The sequence below is a fragment of the Anolis carolinensis genome, unplaced genomic scaffold (assembly GCF_035594765.1).
Source record: "Anolis carolinensis isolate JA03-04 unplaced genomic scaffold, rAnoCar3.1.pri scaffold_15, whole genome shotgun sequence".
NCBI lineage: Eukaryota > Metazoa > Chordata > Lepidosauria > Squamata > Dactyloidae > Anolis > Anolis carolinensis.
This window is the reverse complement of record NW_026943826.1, coordinates 5,718,175-5,738,108: the sequence shown is the minus strand read 5'-3', so window position 1 is coordinate 5,738,108 and position 19,934 is coordinate 5,718,175. Positions and strand designations below refer to the sequence as shown.

The 19,934-nt window shown below is 38.4% G+C and overlaps 1 protein-coding gene across 11 annotated transcripts in view; it reads left to right on the top strand.

Annotated features, from left to right (window-relative positions):
* Positions 1-19,934, top strand: part of kif1b (kinesin family member 1B) — a 172,125-nt gene that overhangs the window by 33,718 nt on the left and 118,473 nt on the right. For 7 of the 11 annotated variants that reach the window (XM_062966021.1, XM_062966018.1, XM_062966020.1 and 4 more), the window contains exons 4-10: positions 1,166-1,345; positions 1,946-2,011; positions 6,470-6,648; positions 10,203-10,314; positions 15,667-15,744; positions 17,143-17,208; positions 17,682-17,699. In XM_062966021.1, coding sequence (XP_062822091.1) covers positions 1,166-1,345; positions 1,946-2,011; positions 6,470-6,648; positions 10,203-10,314; positions 15,667-15,744; positions 17,143-17,208; positions 17,682-17,699 — 699 coding nt within the window. The remainder of the gene's footprint in view (positions 1-1,165; positions 1,346-1,945; positions 2,012-6,469; positions 6,649-10,202; positions 10,315-15,666; positions 15,745-17,142; positions 17,209-17,681; positions 17,700-19,934) is intronic. The other 4 variants (XM_062966022.1, XM_062966017.1, XM_062966025.1 and 1 more) reach the window with 1 other exon arrangement.

Genomic DNA, 19,934 nt, shown 5'->3' with positions numbered 1-19,934 from the left:
ATACAATATATTAATAATACAATATAATAATATTAATTATATATTATATATTACATGTAATATTAATAATATTACAATATCTCCGCTATTGCTGTTTTTAAATTGCTTACATTTTAGCTGTTTTTGTAAGCCACTCCGAGCCCTGGGGGAGTGTTTTAAAGATGTTTTTTAAAGATATTTTAAAGATGTTTTTAAATAGTTAGATTTTAGCCTTTCTTGTAAGCCGCCCCGAGCCCTAGGGGAGTGGCGGCATATAAGTTTAAATAATAAATAAATAAATAAATATATTGATACAGTACAATATACAGTAGAGTCTCACTTATTCAAGCTAAATGGCCGGCAGAACCTTGGATAAGCGAATATCTTGGATAATAAGGAGGGATTAAGGAAAAGCCTATTAAACATCAAATTAGGTTATGATTTTACAAATTAAGCACCAAAACTACAAATTTGACAGAAAAAGTAGTTCAATACACAGTAATGTTATGTTGTAATTACTGTATTTACGAATTTAGCACCAAAATATCACGATATATTGAAAACATTGACTACAAAAATGGCTTGGATAATCCAGAAGCTTGGATAAGTGAGGCTTGGATAAGTGAGACTCTACTGTAGTAATTACCAGTATTGTACTATGATAATAATATAATATTGTATGTAAATTTAATTTGTAAGCCGCTCTGAGTCACCTTCGGGGTGAGAAGGGCAGCATATAAATGTAGTAAATAAATAAATAAATAAATAAATAAATGTATCAAAGTTGTATGGGGAAGTCACAGGAAGGAGGGAACAAGCTTGTTTTCTACTGTCCTGGAGACTAGGACATGGAACAATGGCTTCAAACTACAGGAAAGGAGATTCCACCTGAACATTAGAAAAAACTTCCTAACTGTGAGAGTGAGCTGTTCAGCAGTGGAACTCTCTGCCCTGGAGTGTGGTGGAAGCTCCTTCTTTGAAGGCTTCGAAACAGAGGCTGGATGGCCATCTGTTGGGGTGCTTTGAATGCGATTTTCCAACTTCTTGGCAGGGGGTTGAACTGGATGGCCCACGAGGACTTCTATGATTCTACGAAGTCATTCTATAGCCTGAAGAGAAGACCTCACTTGTAATTTCCTTCCTGAAAGGGTCAGTACTGACCGCATCTTCTTTTATTTCCCCCCAGTCTGATGACCCTTGCTTTGCATCCCAGAGCCAAGTGTACAATGATATTGGGAAGGAGATGTTGCAGCATGCCTTTGAGGGCTACAATGTGTGTATCTTTGCTTACGGCCAAACTGGAGCTGGGAAATCCTATACTATGATGGGGAAGCAGGAGGAGAACCAGGCCGGCATCATCCCACAGGTGAGTTCAGCCTGGAAGTGCTTGGCTTTGAGGAATATTTCTGACAGCTTGATTCCAGCTCTTCTATTGCAGCCCGTTACATTTAGCAACTACCGAGACCATGAGGAATTGAGGGTTAATAAGGTTGTGTAAACCCCCAGATTGCGTTTATATTTCTTGAAAATCCTAGCCAGGGGAGCCTTTCCCAAACAAACAGCTAACCTCCTAAAGATGCTTTGAACACTAAGCTGGGACTGCAATGTTTTGCAGCTGGAGGAGAGAAGATTTAATATAACAGAGCCCCTCTGGGAGTTGTAGCCCACATTTCTTATTTCAATTTGTATGGTCTGTCACTTCTGTTTTGAATTTCTCCTACCCCTGGGCCCAGAATAGCGCAGATTAACATTAGTTGACTTTAGGTACAGTTGATGACTGTCTCCAGGCCAAATGGATTGGTTGTCTAATGAGTTTTGGGTGAATGGGAATGAATTAATGTCCTTTTTACTCCCTGTATTTGGAACAGCACTAAGAACAGAGTAGATTAAATGTCACCGGCGTCCTGTCACCGTTTTTGTTATTTACATGGTTGTAGTTTGATGTTCTCTTAATCTCTTTATATAGCTCTGCGAGGAGCTGTTTGAGAAGATCAATGACAACAGCAACGCGGAAATGTCTTACTCAGTGGAGGTAAGAGAATACTGTGTGTGTTTGTGTGTGCTGTCATGTTTCTTTGTGCTTCTAATCTAGACTGTCTCAGGAAACTGCTTATCACTGAGTTGTCCAGCCTATGTGATTTGGAAAAGGAGCCTGGCCATGGTTCTTTGTCCTAGAATACATTGCTAGACATGAACCAATATGGCCACCAGCGATTTATTTACCAGTATTTTCCAACCTTCCATCTTTGAAGTGAATCCAATTGCAAATCTCTGACCTAATTTTTGGTCTGTCCTGCTTCTTTTCCCACCTGCTCTTCTGTTGTTGCTGTTGTGATCATTATTATTGTATTTAAAGGGAATGAAGGCATTTCAAGATGCATTTTTTGAGATTCTTTTACAAAACTTTATAATATTTTATTATCAGGGGTCCCCAAACTTTTTAAACTGGGGGCCAGTTCACGATCCTTCTGACCGTTGGAGAGCCGGACTATAGTTGGCTACCAAGCAATAATAATAATAATAATAATAATAATAATAATAATAATAATAATAATAATAATAATAATATCACAGTTCTGGAAAACAAAAAGGTTTGGATCATTGATGTCGCCATCCCAGGTGACAGTCACATTGACGAAAAACAACAGGAAAAACTCAGCCGCTATCAGGACCTCAAGATTGAACTGCAAAGACTCTGGCAGAAACCAGTGCAGGTGGTCCCGGTGGTGATGGGCACATTGGGTGCCGTGCCAAAAGATCTCAGCCGGCATTTGGAAACAATAGACATTGACAAAATTACGATCTGCCAGCTGCAAAAGGCCACCCTGCTGGGATCTGCGCACATCATCCGAAAATACATCACACAGTCCTAGACACTTGGGAAGTGTTCGACTTGTGATTTTGTGATATGAAATCCAGCATATCTATCTTGTTTGCTGTGTCATAATAAAATAATAATAATAATAATAATAATAATAATAATAATAATAATAATAATAATAATAATAAGGGTTGGAAGAGACCCTTTGGGCCATTGAGTCCAATCCCCTTCTGCCTTTGGGCACCAAAAGCACAAGCAAAGCACCCCTGACAGATGGCCTCCCTGCCTCAATGTTAGTAGTAGTAGTAGTAATAATAATAATAATAATAATCATAATCATAATCATAATAATAACAACAACAACGACGACGACAACAACAACAACAACTGGAAGAAAAGAAGAGAACCCTTGGGTCATTTAGCCCAACCCCTTCTGCCTTTGTGTCATGGGGGCAGGATAAATGGCTTCGATGGGCCACATGTGGCCCCCGGGCCTTAGTTTGGGGACCCCTGTTATTATAAATCCTAAGTGTTTCCCTGCAAGCAGTGCAGTGAACAATGTAATGGGTTACTTTGTCAGTAACAACAACAACAAATCTCTTGTTAAACATTATAATGAGTAATAGGAAACCTATTTATTTTTCCAAAAAGGAACATTGCAAGTTCTGGCTGAATGAATGACTGACTTTAGGTGCTTTGCAGGGTATGCTGTATTGCCACCTTTTGCTCTATGCTATCGATGCGGTAATAGAAAGTCTTAAAAGACTAAATGCAGGTGTACATAATATAGCATAATGAATGCGGGTGACCAGAAGTCCACATAATGCATGAACAAAGGAGTTTTTCCTGTTCACTCAACCCTCAACTTCCAGGCTCTTGGCCAAGTCCACATTGAGGAGGATGTGTGTCCATAGTTGGTGAACGATTAAAATACTGCCTATATATAAAAATAGCCTGTTGCTGCACACATTTGTTCCATATGTTTTGTCGGGCCTCCTTCCTTGACAGACAGATGGGATGCTTCTAAGCCCACAGAGATTTGTCACAGGGCTGAAAGAGAGCTCGATCTTGGTTTGGAGAACTTAGAATGCAGCAGAAAAATCAGTGTCTTGTCTTTTTGTGATGATATGGCTAACTGCTTCCCAGCTTTCGGAGAAGGCTCATGCCCAGTAAACAGATAGCCATGAAGTAATCCTAGTCCGAGACTCAAATTATATTATGCCACTATACCGCACTGGCAAGAGATTTAGTAGTACTCTGTTTTACATTTGATTGTAAAGCACCTTTGGTCTTGTGCAGTGAAAAAGGAAAGATATAAATTAATTAGATATCTCTCTATATAAAAGTCAAGGTATGTATGTATGAATGTACATTTGCCTGTACAAAAAGGCTGTTGGGTGAAGTGACCCTCTATTATGTCACTGCTTTGGCTGTTGTTAGGTGAGAAGTTGGCTGTTACTAGAGGAAGTGGCATACTGTGATGTCAGTAGCAAAGTGATCTGTGTATGATGGGAAGGGAGGAAGAAAGGAAAGAGCCACAAAAGGAGCCATATTGCCATAGATACATTGTGAGGTAGGGCTTCTCAGAGCTGGGGAAGGGAGAACGTAGGCCTTTGCAGTGCTGGAGGAGGGAGAAAGTAGGTCTTTTCAGAGCTGGAGAATGGAGAACGTAGGTCTTTTCAGAGCTGGAGAAGGGAGAAAGTAGGTCTTTTTAAAGCTGGAGAAGGGCTAATGTAGATCTTTGCAGAACTGGAGAATGTAGGCCTTTTCAATGTTGAAGATGGAAGAACATAGTTCTTTTCAGAGCTAGAGAAGGGAGAACATCGGCCTTTTCAGAGCTGGGAAAGGGAGAAAGTAGGTCTTTTTAAAGCTGGAGAAGGGAGAATGTAGATCTTTTCCGAACTGGAGAATGTAGGCCTTTTTAATGTTGAAGATGGAAGAACATAGTTCTTTTCAGAGCTAGAGAAGGGAGAACGTAGGCCTTTTCAGAGCTGAGAAAGGGAGAATGTAGGTCTTTTCAGAGCTGGAGGAGGGAGAAAGTAGGTCTTTTCAGAGCTGGAGAATGGAGAACGTAGGTCTTTTCAGAGCTGGAGAAGGGAGAAAGTAGGTCTTTTTAAAGCTGGAAAAGGGCTAATGTAGATCTTTGCAGAACTGGAGAATGTAGGCCTTTTTAATGTTGAAGATGGAAGAACATCGTTCTTTTCAGAGCTAGAGAAGGGAGAACGTAGGCCTTTTCAGAGCTGAGAAAGGGAGAATGTAGGTCTTTTCAGAGCTGGGGAAGGGAGAAAGTAGGTCTTTTCAGTGCTGGAGAAGGGATAACATAGTTCTTTTCAGTACCCTTAAAATGGCCCATGGCCTATGGTGCTTGACCACAGATTGGAATTACTGTCTATGTTTTTAGTTATTTTAACTTTTGTAAGATGTGTTATAATATTGTGATTTTATTGTGTTACTGTTTTTATTGATGTAATACAGTTTTGGGCTTGTCCCAGTGTAAGCCGCCCCGAGTCCTTCGGGAGATGGAGCGGGGTATAAATAAAGTTGTTGTTGTTGTTATTATTATTATTTTATTGTATGACACAGCAAACAAGATAGATATGCTGGATTTCTTCTTCTTCTTCTTCTTATTATTATTATTATTAGGCAGGCACTTTCCCAACAAAATGCTATAAGAATGGTATATATATAAAAAACCAACTTAAATGTATATACTCTCATGCAGGTTTAAACGTGTGTATTATAGTATGCTAGTATTGTTAAGTATTTTCTTTACAGTCCCAACTGGGTACTATCTTGTTTTGTAACATATAAAGCAAAACACACATCAATCTCCAACCGAAAACAGTCCACAAATATGGTATATATACAAGTACAACAACCATTTATTGATTAGCCAGTTGGCCTTATCAAGCACAGACAATACAAACATGAAATACAACATACATCTGGTACACTTAAAATAAAATAAAAAATATACAGTTATTTGCCAGCTTGGTGCCAATGTAGCTTAGCCATAGATGTATGCATCAACTATCCTCATCTCCCTTACACTGGATATACAAGTACAATTATACAACCTTATTATGTAACATATAAAGTAAAGCATACATCAATCTTAATGGAAAACAGTCCACAACTATTGTGTGTATACAAACAAAATGATGCAACAACAAGTAATCTCGGGTACAATGCCTCGTTTCGGGAAGTCCTTCAGGTTGTGGATATTTATGTTAGATCTTAAACAGTCTTTTGATGTATGGTAATTTTCTTCTTACTGTAATTCTCAGAATCTTCTACGGTATGTTGTGGATATATGGCTGTCTCTTTTAATCTCAATTACTTGCTTGGCCCTGCTTCAGTTCAAGGCCTATCCATTTGTCAATTTCTAAACATAAACATAGGCACATACTAATACTAACTATGATTGTTATACCAAAATAATATGTATAAACACCCCAGATGTTTTCCAATTCTTAATCTATATAAAAGAGTTTACAAAAATACAATTGACTTACCCAACAAAACCTGGTCAATGCTGGATATATGCACAAGTTTAAAATAAAATAAGCTTTTGTTTATTTCGAACAATGTAAACCTTGCTGTGTTTGTTGCGTGCGTTCCTTCCCAACTGAAATTCTGAACAGTTTTTGGATCTGCATTTGCCTACAGGTCAGTTATATGGAAATCTACTGCGAGCGAGTCCGAGATTTGCTGAATCCGAAGAACAAGGGGAACTTGCGTGTCCGAGAGCACCCTCTCCTCGGACCCTATGTGGAGGATCTCTCTAAACTCGCTGTCACTTCTTACACTGACATTGCGGATCTCATGGACGCCGGGAACAAGGCGAGGTTGGTTTCTCTCTGATTCAGAGGCGTCACAAAACAGCTTGGGTTTCACACCTGTGACAGCTGCCAACAGCTGTGCTGACTAAGAAATTTTTGATATTATTTTTAATTGGCCTCCTTTAAAACCGTTTAAAAGGAAATTGCATGCTACTTTCCTTGAAAGCGAATTCATGGGGGAGAAAGCTAACCCTGTAGCAGTGAAAACTGAGAATTAAAATAAGTTGCTAAATTAGAGCAAAAGTAGAGTGACAGATCAAGTGACAGAACAGAAGCTCACCCAAAAACTAAATATGTGGGTTAATCCCTCCTGCTGGAAAAATGTCTTTCATGAGAGCGTGGAAAGCTTCCTCTTCAGAGCTGCAACTTCCAGAATCACACATATTGGCCCAGGAAATCTGGGAATTATAAACCAGAAATAACTTTTCCCACCTTTAGTTTGCACCTGGCATTGAAATACCTTTGTAAATGTAACGTGTTTGCATCAGATCAGAGTGCCACTATTAAGAAGACCCTAGAATCATAGAGTTGTAAGAAACCTCATGGGCCATCCAGTCCAACCCCCTGCCAAGAAGCAGGAAATCCTACTACTATAATACTCTCACATCTCTGGCAATGGAACATGAAGCTAGGGCTCCATCCATGTCTAAGAAAAAAAGGATCATGTGGAATGTTGTTCTTTGCAGATAACTTGGGCTGAACAACCTATGGTTGCTGTTCGACTGCATTATCAGCCTTAGGCAGTGAAGTAAATGGCAGTGGATAATGAGAACTGCAACCTAGCAAGTATATGCTAGGTTGCAGTTCTCATTATCCACTGCCATTCATTCTACTATTGGAAAATAACTGTACCCAGTCTCTGGGCATATATCCTTTTGGGAATAAATGGCAATCATAACCTTGTTGGAAAGGAAAACAATGGTGTCATATCCGTTTGGCAAATGTGAATCTCCATGAATATGTGGCAGACCACCTTGAAAACCAGTAGTCAAGAAAAGCATGACCATATTGTAAATCAACTCTTTGAACAAGTGATATTCAAAGCATTTATTTATTTATTTATTTATTTATTTATTTACGTAGTGGCACACAAGTAACTCAGCTGTTAAGCTGAACAACCATGTCTTTGAACTGCCAAAGCCAAAGACATGCCACTATAAAAATATATTTGGTTAACAGAGGGTGGCTGTTTCTTTGAAGTTGAAATTGTAGTTTTAAATTTCGCAACCCTTAGACCTGATGTGCTGTGCGGGACTGTGTCCCTCTTCTTATGAGCTGGTCATTGTTCGTGATAAAGTGAACTTGGAATTGCAATTGTAATTGCCCAAAACATATACACTCCCTTTAAAAATCTTTTAGTTTAAAATATGCACTCAGAGATAAAAAAAACAAAGTTTTCTTTGAAAAATAACATACCTTGTTTTAATTCGCCATACAGACACATTTCTTACTGAAGTTTAATTACAGATATGATGTAGCTTCTCTGTCTTCAGTACACAGGGTATCATTCTGTCCATAGTCTTTAAGTATACTTGTACTCACTGAAGTCCATAAGCATGTTTCTGTATTGAAGCCCAAACAGAAACATACATGCATCCACCTCCGCTGAGGTCTGAAACAAAAGCTGACTACAAAATGGAGTCCTTTTCGCTTAAACCGTTTTATATTGTAGATAAGTCTATCATGAAGTCCATTCTTCTTTTTATCAAGAATTTTATGAAGTTTGTCCAGTCTGTTTTATTTTTACCCTCTCTTATTTTTTGTGTTAGCTTATCCATTTGTATCATGTCCAAGATTCTGATTAACCATTCCTCGGGAGTAGGAAGTTTTTTCCCTTTCCAGACTTTTGCTATTGTTAGTCTGGCCGCTGTGCTTATGTAGAAAAATATTCTGTCCTCATTTTTTAAAAATTTTGAATTTGTAAAGCTTAGTAAATACATTTCAGGTTCTAATTTAAATTTGATTCCTATGATTTCCTGTGTTATTTGATGTATTGTCTTCCAAAATTCTTTTAATTTTGTTGTAATTAACAAAAGAGAAAACTCCGAGGTCAAGATGGGAAGTGAACCAATTTTTTTTCTTTCTTTTTTTCTTTTTTTCCCTTTTTTTTCTCTCTTCACTGGTTTTCAGAACCCTTTCACCTCCCTCACTTTCCTATCAATATATTGTTCCACCACTTTCGATGTATTATGTTTCTTTACAAAATAAAAAATAATGAGTAAAAAAAACCCAAAATGGAGTCCTGAGTCTGAACATGCTCAGTACAATCACATGTCTATAGTCCTTCCCATACCAAAGAGATACAGTCAAACTGGCAAATCAACATATAGATAGAATACAGGCTGGCAAATATATACATTAACAAATAGTGAGAGGCTTGGGAGGTTGCTATTTCCAATATATACGGAGGGCCATAGCAGTCCACCTGTGTCCTAAGGCCTCTGAAATTGCTGTCCTTTTACAAAGGAGTTGTAATGTAACTTAAATCTTGGGCAAAGGAACTAATAAGTTATGATCCAGTTCTGGCTTAGCCCAGGTTCCAGACCAGAGAGGCAGAAGGAACATCAATTTTGGACCAACTACTGAATAAGATGCCAACTCCTAAAAGCCACCTTGCTGTTGGGTTTCCTCTCTATTTTCTAGTCCAAGAGGGAACTTCTCTCTCTCTCTGGGTTGTTGTGTGTTTTCCGGGCTGGATGGCCATGTTCCAGAAGTATTCTCTCCTGACGTTTCGCCCACATCTATGGCAGGCATCCCACATCTACTCTGTTTCCCTGAAAATAAGACATCCCCAGAAAATAAGACTTAGTAGAGATTTTGCTGAATTGCTAAATATAAGGCCTCCCCCGAAAGTAAGACCTAGTAAAGTTTTTGTTTGGAAGCATGCAGGATCGGTAAATGTACATACCATAGATTGTTGTACATGGAAATAAAGGTAGTAACAAGAAATAATAATAATATAATAATAACTTTATTCTTGTATCCCACCTCCATCTCCCAGAAGGGACTCAGGGCAGCTTACACAGGGACAAGCCAAACAACAACAACATAAATTTACATACAAACAGAAATTTAAAACAGTTATTAACATCTTGGGAAACCTTTACTTTTACCTTTTAATTTAAAAACAGTATAGCAATAAAATATAATATAGAAATTCTTGAAAGGATTCACAGTTTGGCTATGCTGGTTTGTGATGACAACTACTGTACATTTTCATTTTTTAAAAATTCAACCATAAATGTGAATTCTTCTTTGTGGAAAAATAAGACATCCCCTGAAAATAAGACCTAGCACATCTTTGGGAGCAAAAATTAATATAAGACACTGTCTTATTTTCGGGGAAACAGGGTATGCCCACATCTATGGCAGGCATCCTCAGAGGTTGTAATACCTCACAACCTCTGAGCATGGCTGCCATAGGTGTGGGCGAAACATCAGGAGAGAATACTTCTGGAACATGACCATACAGCCCGGAAAACATACAACAACCCTGTGATTCTGGCCATGAGCGCCTTCGTCAACACATTCTCTCTCTTTTTCTTTCTCCACTTTCAAAGGACGGTGGCGGCGACCAACATGAACGAAACCAGCAGCCGTTCTCATGCTGTGTTCACGATTGTGTTCACGCAAAAGAAACACGATCCCGAAACCGACCTTTCCACTGAGAAGGTAAGATTCCCTGGGATTGGAGAGGGGGAAATACCATTGGGTTTCATTTGTCACCCAACTGCCAAATAACAAATCTCATTGTTATTTGGGTTGGCGAATATGGCCTACTTATGAGGACCTATTAATTAAACAAAATAGGAAATTTGATTTAAAAGAGGAAAAAGATATTAAACTTTTGTTTCCGAAATGTTCTTGGTTCCATTATAGACAGGCATATGACCTCTTTAGGCAAGATAAAGAAACAGGTTTCGCTGACAGAAATGGTTTTTGGGACAATATAATGAAGACTGAGCATAAATTAATTACGAAATTATATAAAAAATTACTAGAGTGGGATACGGAAATGGAGCAGATAAAGGAATGCATGGTGAAATGGGCCCAAAATGTGGGTCATCCGATTCAATTGAAAAGTTGGGAGAAGATATGGAACCAGGGCCTTAGGTATATTTATGCGTATGATATGCGCGAGAATTGGTTAAAAATGCAATATAGATGTATATAACCCCCTATAAAATTTCGAAATGTTATAAAAACTCCTCAGATAAATGCTGAAAGTGTGAGCATCAAACGGGTACGTTTTTTCACTTATGGTGGACTTGTCCAAAAGAGGTAAATGAAGCCATACAATCAATTCTAAAGATAAAAATCAGAAGAGAACCTGAGTACATTCTACTCGGAATGTTAGATATAGAATATGACAAAGACAAAGAGATTCTGTTCAACTATCTGGTTATTGCGGCGAGAATAACATATGCCAGGCGGTGGAGATAAACAGAGATCCCAAATAAGGATGAATGGCTGATTAAAGTCATGGACGTGATGAACATGGGATAGGCTCACTTACTGATTATCTCCAAGTCAAGGCCTGCCTAAGAAAGAAACTAACTGGGACCTGGTAAAACAAATGAAATTTAATCCTATCTGCTGAATAAATACAATCTTAGAATCTGATGAGGACGAAGGGGATATGGACTTGACTGACATTCAGAATTTTTTCAGAACCAGTTAAAGGAAGATGGAAATCAACAATTTTTTTTAAATTTTATAATATTACTATTTTTATTTTTCTCGTTTACTCTATTTTTAATTTTTATTAATTTTTTCTTTTCTTTCTTTCTTTCTTTCCCCCCCCCCCCCTGTTTTCTCTCCTCTTTACTCTTTTTTCCTACTTTCTAATAACAACAAATGTTCTCCCACTTTCGATGTGAAAATATTATTTTCTTACTAAGGTATATATATATATTTTTCTTTCTTTTCTTTATTTTCAATATATAAAATCTTTAATAAAGATATCTATATATATAAAAGGATAATGAAATTTCGGCCTAGGACAAAACAACAAAACTACACATCCCAGAAACACTAAACTTGGCAGCACAACCCCTCATCCATGCCTCTACGTTCATACAACAAAAAGAAAAGAAAAATAAAGTCCTAATTAGAGGGAGAGGAATAGTTGTTTTTATTTCAATTGCTGCCAATTAGAAGGCTAAGCTCCACCCACTTGGTCTCCTAGCAATTTACTCAGCTTAGGGGACAGGCAGAGTTAGGCCTCAGGCCTCTTCCACACTGCCTATAAAATACAGATTATCTGATTTGAACTGGATTATATGGCAGTGTAGACTCAAGGCTCTTCCACGCAGCTATATAACCCATTTATAATGGACTTAATATCAGGGGAAAATCTTTACCCTTTACCTTAACTACCACCAATTCCTCAATATGTTGTCGAAGGCTTTCATGGCCGGGATCACAGGGTTGTTGTATGTCTTTCGGGCTGTGTGGCCATGTTCCAGAAGTATTCTCTCCTGACGTTTCGCCCACATCAATACTTTATTTCCCATACCACCATACTTCACCACAGCAACGCGTGGCCGGGCACAACTAGTTATTTAAAAAAAGAAAAAAAATAACAAATCTCATTGGGCCCTGTAAGCCAAGGGTGGATGTCGTAGCATTTTCCTGTCATGTTGTCAGTACAGCGGTTTCTGAAACAGGACAGAAGCCAGGCCACAGTCCCAAAAAAGGATGCTCCTCCCCCCTCCCCTTGTTCCCGCACTTCTTGAGAATCGTTCTACATTGGGAGCCAGGAGGAGAATGCCAACAATGGGGATGGAAGCGAGGAAGAACAACTCTAGTGTAACATAATGAGAGGCTGAGGAAACCTCCCTCCCTGGGCACAGAAGCCTCAGTGTTTCTGCTTGGCAAGCCTTAACTAATTCCCGCCTCATTAACTCTCTCCTCTTTTGCATCCTCCCTGTAGACCTAGTTTATTTGGAGCCAGCAGTGAGCAAGGTTTAAAACATTAGGATGGGATTTGCATGTCAAAAGGGAGCTGGGAGAAAGTTTCTGGGCTTAATATCTCCTTTTGGGGAAATCAAAAGAAAAGGGAAAGTTCAGAGTTGTCTATTACACAATTGATTTTTTTCCTACTGGGTTGCTGTGAGTTTTATGGGCGGTATGGCCATGTTTCAGAAGCATTCTCTCTTCACATTTTGCCCACAACTATGGCAGGCATCCTCAGAGATTGTGAGGTCTGTTGGAAACTAGACACAGCATATTATTTAATCTAATCTTGGACATGTTTATTTATTTATGTACATCACTTTTACCCCGCCTTTCTCTCCGAGGAGACTCAAAGCGGCTTACAGTAAATGGCAAAAATTCAATGCCTAAAAACTATGTAAAAACAACAATTCATATAAAACAATCTACAAAACAACAATTCATATAAAACAGATACCATTACAAAATAAAATCACATTATATAAAATTTTAAGAATGTGGCGCAGGCGGGAGAGCAAGCCAGCTGCAATTAACTGCAATGAATCACTCTGACCAGGAGGTCATGAGTTCGAGGCCCGCTCGGAGCCTATGTTTGTTTGTCTTTGTTCTATGTTAAAAGGCATTGAATGTTTGCCTATATGTGTAATGTGATCCGCCCTGAGTCCCCTTCGTGGTGAGAAGGGCGGAATATAAATGCTGTAAATAAATTGTTGTTTTGTAGATTGTTTTATATGATTTGTTGTTTTTACGTTGTTTTTAGGCATTGAATTTTTGCCCTATTTATTGTAAGCCGCTTTGAGTCCCCTCGGGGAGAAAGGCGGGGTAAAAGTGATATAAATAAATAAATAAATGTGAGAACACAGAAGTGCTGGACTGCTCTAACAACCACCATGTCAGGCTACACAGAGAAGCCATTGAAATCCATCAGCATGTGGACAATTTCACCAGAAAGGAGGAAACCATGAAAATGAACAAAATCTGGCTACCAGTATTAAAAATACTCTAAAATCAGGACAGTAAATAAAGAACAACACTCTGAAAACAGGGGAATTCCAGACGAGAAACAATCAGGGCTAGTTATGTATTTTGCCCATGGTATCAATACTAATAATAATCTTACTGTACATCTATATATATAAAGGGGTAATGAAATTTCGGCCTAGGACAAAACAACAAAACTATACAGCCTAGAAACACTAAACTTGGCAGTACAACCCCTCATCCATGCCTTCATACAACAAAAAGAAAAGAAAAATTAAGTCCTAATTAGAGGGAGAGGAAGAATTGTTTTTATCCAATTGCTGCCAGTTAGAAGGCTAAGCTCCGCCCACTTGGTCTCCTAGCAACCCACTCAGCCCAGGGGACAGGCAGAGTTAGGCCTCACTTAGGCCTCTTCCACACTGCCTATAAAATACAGATTATCTGATTTGAACTGGATTATATGGCAGTGTAGACTCAAGTCCCTTCCACACAGCTATATAATCCATTTATAATGGACTTAATGTCAGGGGAAAACCTTTACCTTTTACCTTAACTACCACCAATTCCTCAATACTATAATTCCCATACCACCATACTTCGCCACAGCAACGCGTGGCCGGGCACAGCTAGTAATATATGCATTGTATAAATCAGTGTCATAATTGATTAAGTTACAGAACAACTTAACACTTATACAGCGATATATAGATATCTGTTGCTCTGTAAGAAACAATCAGAGCCAGCTAACACCTCTCTACAAAGGATTCCCCCAGGCAGGAAGCAGCCAGGCTTTTCAGTGCTAATCAAGGTGATCAATTGCAACATTCACACTTGCCTCAGGCAGACAGGAGTTCTTTTCCCACCCTGGACTTTCACAGATATATAAACCCTCTTGCCTAGTGTCCAACAGACCTCACAACCTCTGAGGATGCCTGCCATAGATGCGAGTGAAATTTCAGGATCGATTTTCAAGGCCTCTGGTTGTAGTCTCATGGGACTTATGTTCCTTGTTGACCATATGTTCCTCTAATTATGCTAATTATGATGATGTTTGATCCACTTAAAGATACATGGTATTATTTAATTAATGCTTGTTAGACATAAATTTTTTAAAGGATTGACCTGTTTTTTATTTAAACCTCCGAAAACAGGCCTCACAATGACCAGATTAAAAAACCCTACACCAATAACTATCCATTTAATCAAGTTTACTTTCTTGCCAAACCCCAAAAGTCGAGATTTGGTTAGATTGATAAACTATTGGAAACGCTACAACTTCTTCTAGCACTTTACCGGATTGTAAGTGAGTTTATAGCTAAATTTTTAATTACATTTATTAATTTTTAAACATAATTATATACTATTATTTTTAAAAAAAACATTAGTTCTGTTAGAACAAAACCGCCAACATTTTTTTATTTATAAAATATTATATACATGTTATTGTAGCTTATAAATCAAAGCACAGCGCTGAAAATGCCACGATGGGAAATTAAAATTCCCCAAAAACATAAATTTTTGGTCTTAAACTTTCTGTTAATTTTAACCAAAATTATACATGCAAGTATCCGCCCACCAGTGAAAATGTCCACTTAATATTAGGAGCAGGTATCAGGCACAAACTACTTAGCCCAAAACACCTTGCTATGCCACACCCCCACGGGTATTCAGCAGTAATAAAAAAGGAAAAATTAGTATTAAAAAAATGCTTCTGGGACATGGCCATACAGCCCAGAAAACTCACAGCAACCCACTGATTTTGGCCATGAAAGCCTTTCTACAACATGATGATAAAAGCATTTGAAAAAATATTGTGGGTATGGAATTGAATAATAACTAAACTGCAATTAGAAGAGTAGATAGGAAGGACCAGGAGGAAAATATTAAGTACATATGAGGAAATAAAGAGCAAAATGTAATGTTAGGAGAGGTAAGATCTGTGATGTTGTGCACTCAATGACTTTGGATGTAGGATGGAAACCGTATTTACCGCGTAGTTCTTTGTTTGGTTTCTATATGCATCTTTTGGGGACGGCTGGATCCTTTGGGAAGCAGTTATGGATTGTTTGACCACCCTCTTTCTAGGTGAGCAAGATCAGCCTTGTGGATCTGGCAGGGAGCGAAAGGGCCGACTCGACTGGTGCCAAAGGGACCCGATTGAAGGTACGTTGAGGAGAGACCCTCGCTCAGTAGTGGGTTATTTTACCTTCTCCACAGACAGAAATTCTTAGGTTCAGGTTCAGTCTCTGGTATTTTCCTGTTAAAAGGATTCAGTATGGGATTGTACTGACCTAAACTGACCATAGCTCTGATTCACTATTAAGAAGCCCCTTGGATACATTTGCTAGTGTTTTTTTTAACACACTAGGGATCCAATTCTAGTGCCTTATCTACTGTATTATCACTTCTGAGTGAAAGGACTACATAGTAGTTTTGCCCCTGCTGTGATTTAAATTAACATTTATTATCCTGTTTGTTCCATGTATTTTTAAATATTAATTATGTATTTTTAAATATACAGTAGAGTCTCACTTATCCAACATTTGCTTATCCAACACTCTGGATCATCCAACGCAGTCTGCCTTTTAGTAGTCAGTGTTTTTGTAGTCAATGTTTTCAATACAATGTGATGTTTTGGTGCTAAATTTGTAAATACAGTAGAGTCTCACATATCCAAGCTAAACGGGCCGGCAGAAAATTGAAAGAAAAAGTATTTCAATATGCAGTAATGATATGTTGTAATTACTGTATTTACGAAGTTAGCACCAAAATATCACGATATATTGAAAACATTGACTACAAAAATGGCTTGGATTATCCAGAAGCTTAGTTAAGCGAGGCTTGGATAAGTGAGACTCTACTGTACAGTAATTATTACATAGCATTACTGCGTATAAAACTACTTTTTCTGTCAAATTTGTAGTAAAACATGATGTTTTGGTGCTTAATTTGTAAAATCGTAATCTAATTTGATGTTTAATAGGCTTTTCCTTAATTTCTCCTTATTATCCAACATATTTGCTTATCCAATGTTCTGCCGGCCCGTTTATGTTGGATAAGTGAGATTCTACTGTATCAATGTTTCATTTTGTTTTAATGTTTATATGTGTTAGTTTTAAATTCATACATTGTTATGGTTTTTAATGTTAGGCACTGAGTCTGCTTTGGCAGAGAAAACCCAGAGCATAAATAAATATAATAATAATAATAATAATAATAATAATAATAATAATAATAATAATAATGCATCACCCAGTCCTAAACATTTGGGAAGTGTTCGACTTGTGATTTTGTGATACGAAATCCAGCGTACCTATCTTGTTTGCTGTGTCATAATAAAATAATAATAATAATGTTAAGCCCTTACTTTTGGATCCTCATCCAGAATGAATCAGCAATACAATGAATCCCTTGGAAAACCCACATCACAGGCATTAGTTTTGGGCCTGCATTTAAGTAGAGTCCTTAATGCTCTCCAGTTGGAATTATTACTTTTCATAGATGTCCCTATAGATGATACGTAGCACCGCTTTAATGGCAAAACTCTCTTTCTCTTCCCAGGAAGGAGCAAATATCAACAAGTCCCTCACCACCCTGGGAAAAGTCATTTCCGCCTTGGCAGAAGTGGTAAGTCCTAATGTCTTTGGCTAATAACATGGAAAGTGTAGCTACCTTAGAAGAGTGTGGCAGGATATGATTGTCTTTGTAGATATTATTTTTCCACTGCTATAGCTCTTCTAACACCTTTGGTAGGAAGATTTATGTTTTCATGGTGAGCCCAGGTCTGGGAATCTTGTTGCCCTCTGATGGTGTTGAATTACAGTTCCCATCATCCCTCATGAGTATGGCCGAGGCCAGTGGGAATGGTAGTCCAGCCACATCCTTATGGCCGAACTATGTTACAGCCTCTTGCTCTTGCTCTACAATCAGGCCATTTTTGCTTCCTATAATTTTTTTGATTTTCGGAGCAAGCACTTAACTTGATTTGGTAATGTTGCGGGTATATCTTTAAACTCATAAAGTCTCAATGAAATTCGTGTGTTTCCTTCACCTCTCCACTTACCTTCTCTTCTTTCTTTCCTTAATGCTCCCAAATGTAGGATAATTGCACCAGCAAGGTACGACGGGGAAAGTAGAACTAGAACTTGCTAATCTGTAGGCAATGACGGATCATTAGACTAGGAGGCACCAGGAGCAGGGATCCACATAATAGAACTGCCACTGGGTTAGAAGGCAACAGCATATTAATAAATAATAATAAAACTTTATTTATATACCGCCCTATCTCCCGGATGCAACTCAAACATTACATAACAACATAATACATATTATTAAACAAAGTAAAATAATACAATTATAACAATAAATCACACTTACATGACCAGATCAAGGGGACGGGAACCATAAACCCAATATATTAAAATGTATCATTTTAGGCTAGGGAAATCTTATGCAATATATTCAGGCTCAGATTGTACTTTGATTGTACTTTTCCTGCATGGCAGAGCGTTGGACTAGATGGCCTATGTGGTCTCTTCCAATTCTATTCTATCTATATATATAAATGAGTGATGGCGTCACGGCGACCAACAAAACTACAGGCCCCCCAACCTCGAAATTTGACAACACAACCCATCATCCACGCCTCTAGGTTGATACAACAAAAAGAAAAGAAAAATAAAGTCCTAATTAGAGGGAAAGGAATAATTGTTTTTATCCAATTGCTGCCAGTTAGAGGACTAATCCCTGCCCACTTGGTCTCCTAGCAACCAACTCAGCCCAGGGGACAGGCAGACTTAGGCTTTAAAGCTGCAAGGCCATTACATCCTAATCATTTTCCCTAATTGCAGCATTCATACTTGCCTCCAACAGACAAAAAAAACAATCAGAAATATTGTATATTCACAACCTTTAGGAAATAATATCCCCTGATGGCGCAGTGTGTTAAAGCGCTGAGCTGCTGAACTTCTGGACCAAAAGGCCGCAGGTTTGTATTGGGGGACCAGGGTGAGCCCTCACTGTTAGCCGCAGCTTCTGCCAACCCAGAAGTTCAAAAACATGCAAATATGAGTGCATCAATAGGTACTGCTCCAGCGGGAAGGTAACACCGCTCCATGCAGTCATCCCACATGACCTTGGAGGAGTCTACGGACAACACCGCCTCTTTGGCTTAGAAATGGAGATGAGCACCAGCCCCCAGAGTCAGGGGAAAACATTTACCCTTTACCTTAACTACCACCAATTCCTCAATACTTTATTTCCCATATTACCATACTTCGCCACAGCAACGCGTGGCCGGGCACAGCTAGTGACTTTATGAGATGTTACGAGAGGACAGACAGCAAAGTGTTTTTATTTCTGTATAAAAACAAAAATAACAGTGTTGTGGAGGTTTCTTCTTAGGCTTTTAAACAAAGATTGGATGGCCATCTGTTGTGGATGCTTTGAATGTGATTTTCCTGCTTCTTGGCAGGGGGTTGGACTGGATGACCCACTCTATGGTTCAATAATGTTGCCAGAGAAGGGGGAAAGAGGTGTTTGTGGGGTTTTCTGTCTCACGTGCCACAATCATGTATCCACTTGCCCATTCTGTTTCTCTCTAATTTGCCATTTGCATTGGTCTCCTATCCAAGGGACCATGGGCTGGTTAACATCAGCATTAAACAAAGAAATTAAGGACCCAAAAGTAAGCCCTGGATTCCTGCTCCTGGTGTCACTATCATGGTTCTTTAGTTTAGAAATAGAACATTTTATTACCAGTGTCTTCACAGCATTCCTCTCTCCTACCTTTGGCTTTCAAATAAAATGAACAAGCCCAGCCAATGGTTTGGTTTGCAGCATCATTCTTGAATCCTTGAAGGAAATATCCATTAGATGTGATTAAAATAAGCTTTTTGATAAGGCATGCCATTCTGAAACAGGCTTCTTCCTGATATTGCCTTTGTTCAATGGCTTTTTTTATTCTGTGAAGCTGTGTTTTAGAGTTGATATATTAATCTGTTGTGATTGTTATGTATTTTATATTGTTGTATTTTACCCTGTTTCCCCGAAAATAAGACAGCCCTGAAAAATAAGACCTAGTAGAAGTTTTGCTGAATTGCTAAATATAAGGCCTCCCCTGAAAGTAAGACCTAGCAGAGTTTTTGTTTAGAAGCATGCCCAGCCACCTGCCAAACAGAACACCAGAGCATGCAGGATCGGTAAATGTACATACCAGTTGTACATGGAAATAATGGTAGTAACAAGAAATTCTTGATAGGATTCACAGTTTGTCTGGTTATGCTGGTTTGTGATGATAACTACTGTACAGTATATAATAAATGTTCATTTTTTTGTTCAACAATAAATGTGAA